The following is a 12579-nucleotide window of genomic DNA, read 5'->3' on the forward strand; positions in this document are numbered from 1 at the left end:
GGAATACTGAAGATTATATTTCTAATTTGTATGAGAATAAAGTGTATTACAAAGGAACAGAAAGCACAGCTCTGCATATTTGGACTGCGTAACTACAACAGATGTTCCACTAGATGTCCCTGTTGTCCAGCAGTGTCCACAATGCTTTGCTTGTTTTCTATATTTGTCTTGGCATAGGCCTACATAAATATTTTACAAAAAAAGTGTTGGCAAGTATTTTATTTTTAGGCAAATGTTTTCGAGAAACAGGTCTACAATTTGCTATTCTCTTCCCATTTCTGAGTTTACATAAGACCTTTTTAAACTGTAGATAAATTGTGTGATTTTGTCTGCACATGTGCATGGCTAAAGTAAATGTTTATGTTGATACTCATCAGCCTGTGGGTCTGTTGGGGTCTTAAACCAGCCCACGAGGAGAGCTCAAATGTCCGACCCTCCCTTTTATCACTCAGAACGCACCACCGCTCACTTGAAGCTTGTCTCTCAGGGCGCAGATGAAGACTTGTGAGGTGCAGCAGCGGAGTGAACTTGTGGATGCTTTATCTATACCCGAAGACACTTTGGATATCTTATAATTGGCATACATGTACTAGGTCAATTTCCTAGTTTGTGCGTAACTGTGTTGGAACATTGTATGCGAGTTGTTGTGCGCATTAATTTCCAGGGAATTAAAACTGCATTTTGAATAAGAAACGTCATTTAAGGCCTGCCTTACAATAGGACACAACTATTCAAGAATAACGTTTACAATGCTACCAGTTGCGCTTTTGTTGCTGTTCCTTTTTGCGCACTTGGACACTTTTACGCACGCTTGTCAGTTACCATCCGAGTGGCGTCCATTGAGCGAAGGTTGCCGGGCTGAACTTGCGGAGATTATCATTTATGCCCGTGTTTTGGCCATTCATCGGGAGACACTGAGCAGCGCGGGGGGACTGTATAACTCGCTGCCGTTTGGTTTGGGATATGGATACGAGAGCGCGGAGGAAGGGTTGCTGTACTCCGCTGAAGTGGAGCTGTTGTGTGACCAGGCGTGGGGCAGCATGCTGGAGGTCCCCACCGGGTCTAGGCTCAACCTGACCGGGCTGGGCTACCTCTCCTGTCAGTCCCACACGGTGATGGAGAACTACTCCTACTTCTTCTTTCTGAGGTGAAACGCGCAAAAAGGCAAAGTTAGGGTACGCTTTGTAACTTTTATAGCTGGTTGGCTCTGCAACTTCTTTTATAGGCTAATTGGAGATATGTTATTGCCTTGTCTAGAATGTGCTTCAGTGTGGCATTACACTTTATCAATGTAGACTTAGCAGGTGACGCCACCATGTCAAGTTACACGTCACATCTGTGGAGAGGTGGAGCGTGGTCACAAATAGAATGTGTGTATGTTTGAGTAAAATACTACATTGGAATAAATGCTGTATTCATTTAAAGTCATACTGTGGAACATGCCAGACAGAACAATAAACTTGTCCCCTTCCCCCACCAGAAAACTTAGTGCACCTTTATATTTTATAATGCACAACTTACTACTGAGATTTAACACTTTCCACCAAATAAATAAATAAACAAAAAAGGTCTAAACATATATCATGTGTTAGCTTGAACTAAAATCTAAAAAGAATCAGGATAGTTAATGACTCCCGTGTCCCATCATGGACCATCCCATACCAGTTTGAGACCCACTGATGTAAAGAATGTAAACAACCTAGTCATTATGTAATTTAGAGCTCAGACAGACCCAAATTAGCTATTGTTTAAGGCACACTTCCATTATCTTGTCTCCTGTAATTAAGCTGTAATTGATTAAGAGAAACACCACCAACAAAATGCCCCCAAAACAACAGAGAACATATTTTACATATTAAACAGAATAAGGTGTTGTTATTCATTAATGCCAGAAAATACCTCCTGAAAGGTTCTACCAGATTTATAGGGGCTTATTCTGTAAAGGGAGGACACTAGACATCAGTGAGCTAAAGGTGTCCCATGTCATGTTTGAAGGCATTTCCAGATGGTCCATAGCTGACTCCTAAATCTACTTCCTCCATGTAATCACTTGTTCCTATCTTGTCAAGACTAGCATGCAGTCAGTCAAAACATGCTTTAGCAAATAGACTGTCTATAGAAGATGCTAGAAACTTGAAACTTGAATTTTGACTAAGGATAAGTAAATGCACTTTTTGCAGATGCTATTTTGTGTCACATTTTAAAGAATTGTGTGGTTCACCAATGATAAAAGAGCCTTGAATCATGACAATAACTGCTATAATGTTGTTATTAAGAGGCAGTGACACTTCATCTGCTAAAGAAAAAGCAATGCATTCACTTTTGCACTCATCATTTCAACCAAAAACTGGCTCTGGGGCAATCATTTGTAGTCTTTTCTGTCTAAATATATCACTTCCTTGCTCTTATCTCTCTCATTAACTTCTGTCTGCTGCAGGATGGACGAAAACTACAACCTCCTCCCACATGGGGTCAACTTCCAGGATGCTATCTTCATGGACACAGCTGAAAACAGACGCACTTTCTCCAGTCTCTTCCAGTTTTCCAACTGTAGCTTGGCACAGCAGCCGCTGCACCAATACAGCCCTGAATGGGATGCACAGGAAGACAACAGAGTAAGACCACAGCACTATTACACCTATTATATCATTAGATAGGTAGATTGGCAACGCACAATTATTAATGAACGATTAACCATCAGCTTAATGTGGCCTAAATCAAATTGTATCTAATTGTTTTATAGCATTTATTTTTAGCAATAACCATTAACTATAATAAAAATGGATGAGATAAGACTGAAGACATAATAATTCAATCTTAATTTTATGTTCCTCTGGCCAAATCTGTTCTCATTTGTGGCTCGATTGTGCATTGTTTAATCATATTTTTTAATGACTAAGGCACATGAGGACAGTTCATTGTTATACTGTATTACTGTGTATAAAAGATTGTAATGGAAGTTATATTTATTGCATACATTGCTTAAACATTACTAAAAAAACAACAACATTTGCTTTATTGGTCAATATAGATGAAAGTTTATAGTTAGTGTCAAAACCTTAAAATTTATCTTAGTATCTGCAGAAGAAAACATCCAAAGCATGTTATTTAAATGCAGATGTTGCCAATTATAGCCCTAATCCTCCTTTGCAGTGGTCCAAGAACTTGAAAGTCTGGCAGTTCATAAAGTTTGCTCCTTTGTCATGTGTTGAGAGTTGAATTATTTCATTGTTAAGTTTTTTATTTTTATTTTGCATGTGGAGTTTTGTTTTTGTTTTTTTGTTGGGTTTTTTTGTTTTTGTTTTTCCTTCTTTCTTCTTCTTCATCTTGTTTTCCTCCACAATGCTACCCCTTTATCCATGCTTGGGACTGGCCCAAAGAGTTGTCTACATTGATTTGGTTTGTGTTCAATTGGCACGTGTGGTTCATTTAACTGAAAAATCTAAACAAACAATGGTGTGTATACTTTTTAAAAAACTAAATGCAATTGTCTCCAACCAAGATTTTAGTATTCAGAGGACATGAACCACGTGGACCTCGTTACCATGGTTGAACAGCAGGGGGCGAGGTAGAGGTAAAGAGGAGGATTATTCAGTGATTTAAGGGAGTAGTAGTTCACAAGGGCCTTTATTGGTTTTGACAGGAGCACAATGACTTCAGTGGAGCTGTGTGAATACCTACTGCTGAGTTTTAAAAGTGAAGTTTAGTGAATGTCCAAATGCCAAAGTGAGAGGAGTCGAGGCTAACATGTTTTTGTAGACTCCTGAACTAAAGGAATGTGCAGAAGGAGTAGCCAAAGTAATGCAGCAATGTTTAATTATTTTTATATCCTTCCTTAACCTTAATATTTTTAGTTGATTCAACTCAAAGTGACAAGCAACCAAGACAGATTACATTAATTTATCTATATTACTTATCCAAAACTATAAAGAGAGTTACCCAAGCTGTATTTATCTACACTGGAAATGACTTGCTCACGCATTTTTTCTCTGCAATTGGTCTCGCTAGCAAAATAAGCATTTGTATTTGCCAACATTCGGGAGTCTGGTTTGGTACTCAAACTAGGTAGCACTAAAAAGACTCTTAGTTGATGACAAATTGGTATGTCCTTAAATAAAAGAAATAAGAAAGTTGATTTATGCTTTTACATTGAATGTTTACAGTTAAGCTATAAACAGATGGGAGTCTGTGAATGTAAACCCGAGGCCGTTTAGACAAATCTGTTTTTCCATCACAGATCAAAAGGAACAGATCTAAAATGTGGTATTTACAAGCTGTTTTTAGTGCGGTTCAGTCAGTGGATAATGTATGTGCTTAGGTCATTATGATAAACTTACTTGTGTCAATTTGCTCTCTTCATGAAGTTATAATATAGTTTAATTTGTAATTCATTTGGCAAGGTTCTGTGCCAAGACATTAGTCTCTCAGCTGAAGAGATGCTTTATAACTACAGCTGCGTTCAATCTGCAGTCCCTGGGCTGGTACATTCAACAATAAAACATTAATATTACAGATAAAATACCTTTTGCCTAAATGTATATAAATGTATGTAAAATATATGGTGCTTATTTAACAGTGATGCTTGTTCTGCTATGTTAGCACAGGAAATTTATTGCTTTAATATTATTTATTGCAGACATTTTTATTTTTATTTTGGCTTCCTCCCTTACTCATTGGGTTTATTGAATGCTATTACTATCAGCCCTTGCTATGACCACCTTCATCCTAATTTACGCTGAAACTGAATGATTGTTGCTTGTGTTTGCTTTTTTTTTAATTTTCAAGCAAAGACCAAACAGCTGCAGCATGTTTCCATTATAGATGCATGTTTGGCTATTGTGTGTGTTTTTTGTCAGTTCATCTTCGATCTGTCTCCCCTTTTTAAGATTTACGGCATGTTTCTGGTCTCATCTCTGCAGGAGGACAGGGTACTGACCACAGGGGTCAAAGTTCAAATAGCACAGATGAGTATCTCACACCAAAGTGTGTCTGCCTCCTGTTTGATTTGTCAGAGGAGCAAAAGCATGGATCCCAGTCATCTTTGGTACATAGATTATCTTAACCTGGATGATTCAAGGTATTTAGTCACACTTATTGACAGAGCAGAAGCGGTTGGCCTTCAAACAAGACACAACACAGAAAACCTGTAAAATCAGACTCTTTGGGAATAGATGCGTGAACTCCATAACTTTCCTATTATTAAACTAAATGTTATGTTGAGGTTTAAGTTGTGCAGATGTAGTTTTTGTTATTAATTTCTTGTTTAATTTCTTTCTTTCAGTTTTTAGTCCCAATGGTAGTAGAAAATTACATTCACTCTAGGAGAGATTGGCTGATATGTGGCCACTACAGACCCCTCCCACCATCACCAAACACTTTGGTTATGTGGAATGTCTTCTGATCAGTATGTTTTACAGTCTGGTTATCAGGCGTATTTTAACTGTGTGTGTTGTTAATTCACGTTGAATTAGTTTTAAAGTTTAGATTTGCTTCATTTCATTAAGCCGGTACAGTTGAGAGGATTTCAAAGCGGCTCTAATTGTCCTGTATTTTGATGTTGTTGACTGTAAACTATGGACCATTATATTCTCTGTCCTCACGCCTGTCTTAGATCTGTCTGTAAACCGCTGTTGGCAGGTGTCTCCTATACAATGGATTCATCAAAGCCTATTTCAATTCACTAGTTTTTCCTCAATACTTACTTAATACTTCCTGTTAAGGTCTTCTAGCTGTTGCTTTTACCATATTTGTGCATCAAATCATCCAATTCTTTTGGTGTTTATTTTATTAGTTGTCATTAGTTGTATTTTAACTCAACTTGCAGCTTCAAATTTAATAATGAACTTATTTTACTATGCAAATTATACAATATTATTTTCATATCAGAATTGAGCCTACCAGTTCACATTCGCAAAAGACCTATTTACATAGCACCCATATAGATATTCCTAGCTATTATAAGGGCTATAGAACATTAATATGGCAAGTTAATTGTATCACATATTTACTTAACTTTTCTTTACTTGAGTAGATTTTGAATACTTGTCTATTGAGAATTTTAATATATCCTTCACATCATTTAAAACAACAAAATTTATGTCCATATTTGTCCACAAACAGCACAAAAAGGCTACTGGGAAATGCTGTATTCACTTTACTTTTGCTTAACTAGTTAGTACCAGAACAATACGTGTTTGCCCTACGGCAGAGAGTCAGAGATGTGGAGATAGGCTAAATAAATGAAAACAGCAGCAGGAAGGAACAGCAGCACGCACCAATATGTGAAGCGGCGTTTCTCTTTGTCCCATTTGTTTCAAGTCATTCCCATTCACAGACTGTTTGGCCTTGAGCTCCGGATTTTACCGTAAGGTGAACCGGTGTGGTCTGCAATAACTCAGTCTCCAAAATAGTGTTGTGACGATACTAACAAGACTCTATTTCAGTACTGAGGATTGGACTCGATACTCAATACAGATTCCAATACTATGATGATGATAAAAAACACTCTTTTCTTTTTAAAACAACAGAATTTTAACATTAAATCATGGTACATTTTTTTTATATTACCATGTGGTCTTATATCCCTCAGTCGTTCAGAAAGGTTTCATCGTGGTCCATACTAGTTTATGTGGTCTTATACTGTACTGAGCTCAAGTTCATTCTATTCAGAAAAGGTTCATTTCTGTCCTGTTGAATGCGACTTTTTTTAGTATTGATACTTGCTCAAATGTGTATCTAGTTTTGGTAGTAGTTTTAGTATCAGTTATTATCTGATTTTCAATACTTTTGACAAACCTGGTCCAAAATATGAGCATTTGGACAGTACAGTAAATTGCTTGTCATAATATGACTGTAGTAGCAGTTTTAGTTTTAGTGTTGCAAGAAGAGAAAGCAAATTATACATTATGGCCTGGTTGTGGTGAGGTAGAAGGGCCTTTTCATCATGATGCCACCAATATGGAATATAGAAACCATTATTCTTGGTTCATACAGTCCCATTTTCCCCTGATTAGTGGTGGAACAAACAAATATAAAATTAGCAAAGTAAGTATACATAACAAATGTAAAATTAGCAAAGTACTGTACTTAAGTCAAAATTTTAGGTATGTGTACTTTATGTAAGTAAATTTTAAAGTGGATACTTTTTACTTTTACTTTATTACATTTGAGAGCAGGTCACTGTGCTTTCTGCTCCACTACATTTTTGAACTATACAGTAAAAGTATTTATTATTATTATTATTATTATTATTATTATTGTTGTTGTTGTTGTTGTTGTTGTTGTTGTTGTTGTTTCCCACCTGTGGAAAAGGCTGAGGGTTTATTTTGTATCAACTTTACAAAAATGTAAAAAATAATAATAATGCAATTGTTTCTGTTGAACAAAATTCAGCACAAATCTTTATCAAAATCAATACATTTGAAACCTTATAAGACCTCAAAACCTGAAATACTTACTTACTTTTTACTCTCTAAGTACATTTTTAAACACTTTACTACTTTAATGCTTTTACTTAAGTAAAAGTACCGATACCAGAGCAAAAAATACTCAAGTAAAAGTATCACATGAAAAAAAACCCTTAAGTAACAGAACTTGAATACTTCTTCCACCATTGCTCCCTAATGTGATAATCATATCATAATGTAATGCCCCTAATACTTCATCTAAATTAATGATGTTGAAAAGGCGACAGCCTGATATAAAAAAAAAAAAATGAATTAAAAAAAACAACAACAAAATAAAACACTTTTACATTTGCTGAATAGAAATGACATAATTTTGCTTGTGAAATTCCCACAGTAATTGATTTTTAGTTAGATTATATCATGACCTTAATCGCGATCAACAATTCACATGACTCAATAATCTTTTTATTCCTAGTCAAAATCTGAATTGGAAAATGCTATTAAAAAGAAAAATGTATGTATTTATTGATTTATTTGTAAGCATTGTTAAAATTCTTGGGATTGTGTTTGGTATTTGAAATAAAACCTTGATTATCCCAATTAAACCTCCTGACTCAGAACTTATGTCCAGTTGATATCTATATTTTGAGTGTGAATTTGTGAATGAAATAAATGGATGGAGTGTTCTTTGACCCATACTCACAGTAGCTCTGAATGCAGCTCTCAATGTGTTTGATGAGAGCGGCCTTTGAACGCTGCTTAATTGAAGGTTTTGGCAGTGAAACGGAGGAAGTGTCTCTGTCCTTTTAAATTCCTGTCTGGTTCCCACAAGTCTCAAACTTCAAGAAAGATACCCTCCAACTACAACCATTATAATAGGATATTTAAATCCAGATGAAGCAGCAACAAAACTCAACCTCTTAGAAATCTTTAAATAGTTAAAGTGGGTTGGACATGTACAGTGTGATGTTTCTGGTGGTCTGCCATCTCTCATTAAGATGGCATTAATTTGCCTAGAATGATCCACAGTATGGCATTAAGCATATCTATCCTGGAGGCAAGCAAGGAGCACTAGGTCAAGTTACAGGTTAGATCTGGGTAGAGGTGACCCCACTCACTATAGGAATACATTTTTTGTTTAAGTATTTCTTTGGCAATAAAACCACCTATACCATGCTAGATAAACTAGTTCAAATCCACATTCCAGACAAACTAGTAGCATCTACATGAAGACAAGCAGTTGGCCGACCCCTCACGAGTTACACAATGCACCTTAAAAGAGCCCATATTACAGAATGTGTCTGATCGTGTTATAATGTTGATTCCTCATTAAAACATACTTGGAATTGTGTTTTGTTTCATTCACACATGTTTAACACACAAACCCTGCATATTTAAGTTGAGTTTTTCTCTCAAACTGAAAACACTCTGTTTCACCTTGTGATGTCATGTGGCAATACAGGAAGTGCTCCACTGGGTTTTTAAAGTCTATACACTGTCACTAGAACCATTTGAATAATTTCACCATTAGAATTTCCTATCTCTACTGAACTAAAGGTAAAAGGAGCTGTTAGCTTAAAAACTACAGCTTCATTACATCACAAGGTGGAACAGAGCATTTTGAGAGACAGACTAATAATAAAGGGTTATTCAAACATGTGTGAATGAAATAAAGCACAACTTTAGGTATGTTTCAACATTATATCATGGCTTAAAGCTCGCAAGAGTCAGTTGTACATAATATAGGGCCTTTAAGTTACGCTGAGTTCCCTATTTTTCACAAGTTACCATGTCCACTATGTTCATCTGACTGGACATAGAGCGAGTTCCCCTTGTTTATTTGGATTGGCTCCATTGACGTAAGATCCTCAACAGAGAATAAGTTAAACAAAAACACAATGACTTATTTTTCGGTAACTCTTTTCCATGTATACATTGTCAAAATTGATTATAGCATTTTGTAAAACACATTTCATAATCATGATGTTTTTAGTAACTTTTTCCCCAGGCATACATAAAAATCTGCTTTTAAGTATAAACATTTTAGATCCAAGACCCAATCTCAATCTCTACACTGTAATGTAACCCGAAATCCATAAAAAGGACCAGATTAAAGTGAAATAAAATAAAATAAAATAAAATAAAATAAAAAAATCTGTCTTTAGAATGGTAAGGAGTGCTCAAAATGGCCGCTATAAACAAGAAGCTGTAACCCGTGGGTAGATTGTCCAGTTGATTTTTAATGGGAGGACATTTCAAATTTGTGTTTGTTTTCACTCCCTTTGTATGTACTGAGACAGATCTATGACACTGAGGTGAAAGGTCAAAAAGTAAAAGGGAAGCAGAAACCTGATGTGGACTCACACAGGTGTTTGGCCCTGAGAACAAAGCCAAAACAAAACAGATGATTAAAAAAAAAAACAAAACGTGACATGAGTGCTGCTGTTAAAACAACCAGGCGGCAATCACTTTGGACAATACAGGAGATAGACTTTAACCATTCAAATTGTATGCGTACGTAAGTAAATGAGCATATAACACAATAACAGACATTTTATCTTATGTAAACAATACTACTGTCCAGTACAGCAGACATAATATTACACACATCACATTGAGTTTTGACCTTAGACGGTAGCAGTAGTATCTTTGTACATAGGCCTGTCATGATAACACATTTTGAGGTGATATATTGCCGAAGTAAATATAGATGATAAACTATACTATTGACATCAAACCATGAAGCAGAATGAATGTAAAAAAAAAGAAGTAAAAACAAAATATGAACTGCAGTAAATAACAGAATGCAACACTTAAGTAGTTAGTTTGTGTCTATAATGAGTCATACAAGTTCATAATTCAACCTTCTGAAGTTCAAGTCTTATCATGCAAAAAAATTTTCTCACCGGCGCAAAACAATCATAGCTTATTTCTAAATTTTGCAGATTATCATGATATACTAGCACAGTATAACAGTATTTTACTCATTTATAACCAAACCAAGTGTACGTCCAGCCACAACCTGGTCAAGTGGCTACAGATTGTGGAGAAGAATACAAGACACTGTCAAACCATGCAATCGGATCACTCCAAACAATTAAGAAAGATGTTTGAGTGTTTTACTGTAGTGTCCTCATAGAATTGTCAGTGTTTATCCAGAACAGAACAGCTGCAGGTTCAGAGGATGTTTTTACAGGTGGATCTGCTCTGTCTGAGTGACGCAAATTACAAGGTTTAGTCAGAAGATAAGATAACATAAGATAAGATGTTTTTAAGGTGCACAATGTAACCTTTCTGCTACTTGTTTCTACGAAGATGATATTTCTTTGCCTATAATGTTCCACAGTATCCATTAAACTATCTATCTAGCATTATTAATTCAATTGCGGGTGTTTTATCGATCAAAAATAGAAATCGTGCAGTGAGTGGGGATGACCTGGAACTTGGTTGTGCCTGATTGTGCCACTGTCTCCATGGAGTTAGATAAGTTCAATGCCAAAAGTGGAACATCTCAGGTAAAGTAACAACATCTCCATAGAGACACGCAAGTGGTAGACCCCCAGAAAAAGTTAAATAGTGCGCCCTTATTTTCTCTCTCCTTTACTCTTCATTTACCATTGTGCTTGAAAATGTGCCTTTTGCTGTTTATTTGTATTGAAGACTGGGGCTCCAATGCCTTGTCTGAGGTCTATGCCGCATAAACTGCCTTTATTCTGTCATTTATCTACTAGTCTGCTCAAGGCTATAGATTATTTTTATTTTCCACCTAAATTTCTTTGTAGGCTTCTTGGTATCATGACACATTTGTATGCGTTGGCATGTCCGTCCCCCATAAAGTGTGTGACCCTAGTTAACCCTTTGTGTGCTGTCTGCTGAGGATAACATGAAAGCTGCCACCCCGGATCATAGAGGTCAAAGCAGCCACAAGTCACGCCAATCTGAGTTTAAACCTGCATGGGAGGTCTGCGCGGGCCTAAATGTACAGGACTAAAAGGCGTGGGACATGTAGGTTTGTTAGGGGAAAGAGTGCAGAGGTACAAAGGCTTCAAAAGGACTTTCTGTTTTAGTGAATGGGCCTATGGGAACAGCTCAGGACCCCAGCTCCCACACAGGGGCAGAGCAATCAAACAGCACACTTCAGTCATGAACAATGTGGGACTGTTAGTGAAGCGTGGGCAGTGTCTCAAGAAATGGACAAAGTTTAAGTTGATCATTGAAAAGCTTAGGTACTTATTTAATTATCTCTTACAGTCAAACTGAAAGTGTGACATTCTGGTTTATATTCCTACAAACATGCTATATGTGGTCATTTTCACATGAGTTTCAAAAGTAAACCAAACTTGCATCAGATTTCAATATGTTAATCTTTGTTTGTGTATTTGTCCATATCAAATAATACATGTTTAAAGTCGTTTCATATTTAATCTGTCTAATGAGGGAGATTTTGTACTTCTCATTGTACCTAGAGCTATACTTTTCATACTTTTACTTTTGCTAATCATTCATTGTAAACAGTGTCATCTTTAGTGCACACTTTGTCCTTGCTATCTCCATTATAACCTGTGAATTTCCCAAGTGTGCATGGCATGAAGTTATACAATATATGTAATTGATACAGTTTATTTTAGTGTATTGGTTTATTTTAACTGGGACCATGCGCAAACACATTAATCTCATAAAAGAAGCTGGATAAATCTGGATAAAGTGGTGGAGGTGCAGCATTGTTTGAAATTATATGTATTAACTGCAGTTTGTTTCTGTCTTTGCAGTTAATGTGCTCTTCAGTCCAAGCCGCTCTGTTCGAAGAGGAAGAAAAGAGCAGAAAACTTCAGGAGCGTCTATCCACAGCAGAGAAGAGGAACCGCCAACTCAAAGAGCGCGTGAAAAAAGTCAAAAGATCTTTAAAAAACGCTCGTAAAGCCACTCAGAATGCCGAGGAGGAGCTGCGAGTGCTACAGGAGAGACTGTCAGCTGCAGAGAGGAGAGCTGGACATCATCTCAATGCAATTGCCCAGCCCCAGTCCCCCAGGTACAAAAGCAGAGGGGACAGGCAGCAGATGAATCTATGAATGGACTACAGCAGGAGGAGGGGGCTGCTGGGCGGTCTCAATGAGGATAATACAGGATTCTGAAAAGAATTTGCAGTTTGTATTTTATTTTGTTGTAACCATTG

General features: G+C 36.6%; 1 protein-coding gene across 1 annotated transcript; it reads left to right on the top strand.

Annotated features, from left to right (window-relative positions):
* The first annotated feature begins 502 nt into the window (after positions 1-502).
* ccdc3a (coiled-coil domain containing 3a) lies at positions 503-12579 on the top strand. The gene is made up of 3 exons (XM_033989672.2): positions 503-1147; positions 2438-2615; positions 12176-12579. Exons 1-3 carry the CDS (start codon positions 750-752, stop codon positions 12473-12475), a joined length of 876 nt encoding a protein of 291 aa, XP_033845563.1. The 5' UTR covers positions 503-749; the 3' UTR covers positions 12476-12579.

The sequence above is a fragment of the Periophthalmus magnuspinnatus genome, chromosome 23, assembly GCF_009829125.3.
Source record: "Periophthalmus magnuspinnatus isolate fPerMag1 chromosome 23, fPerMag1.2.pri, whole genome shotgun sequence".
Lineage (NCBI taxonomy): Eukaryota > Metazoa > Chordata > Actinopteri > Gobiiformes > Gobiidae > Periophthalmus > Periophthalmus magnuspinnatus.

Coding starts and splice junctions, on each gene's coding strand:
- ccdc3a (XM_033989672.2), top strand. CDS start 750: ATGCTACCAGTTGCGCTTTTGTTGCTGTTCCTTTTTGCGCACTTGGAC. Junction 1,148..2,437: donor TCCTACTTCTTCTTTCTGAG/GTGAAACGCGCA, acceptor TGTCTGCTGCAG/GATGGACGAAAACTACAACC. Junction 2,616..12,175: donor ATGCACAGGAAGACAACAGA/GTAAGACCACAG, acceptor CTGTCTTTGCAG/TTAATGTGCTCTTCAGTCCA.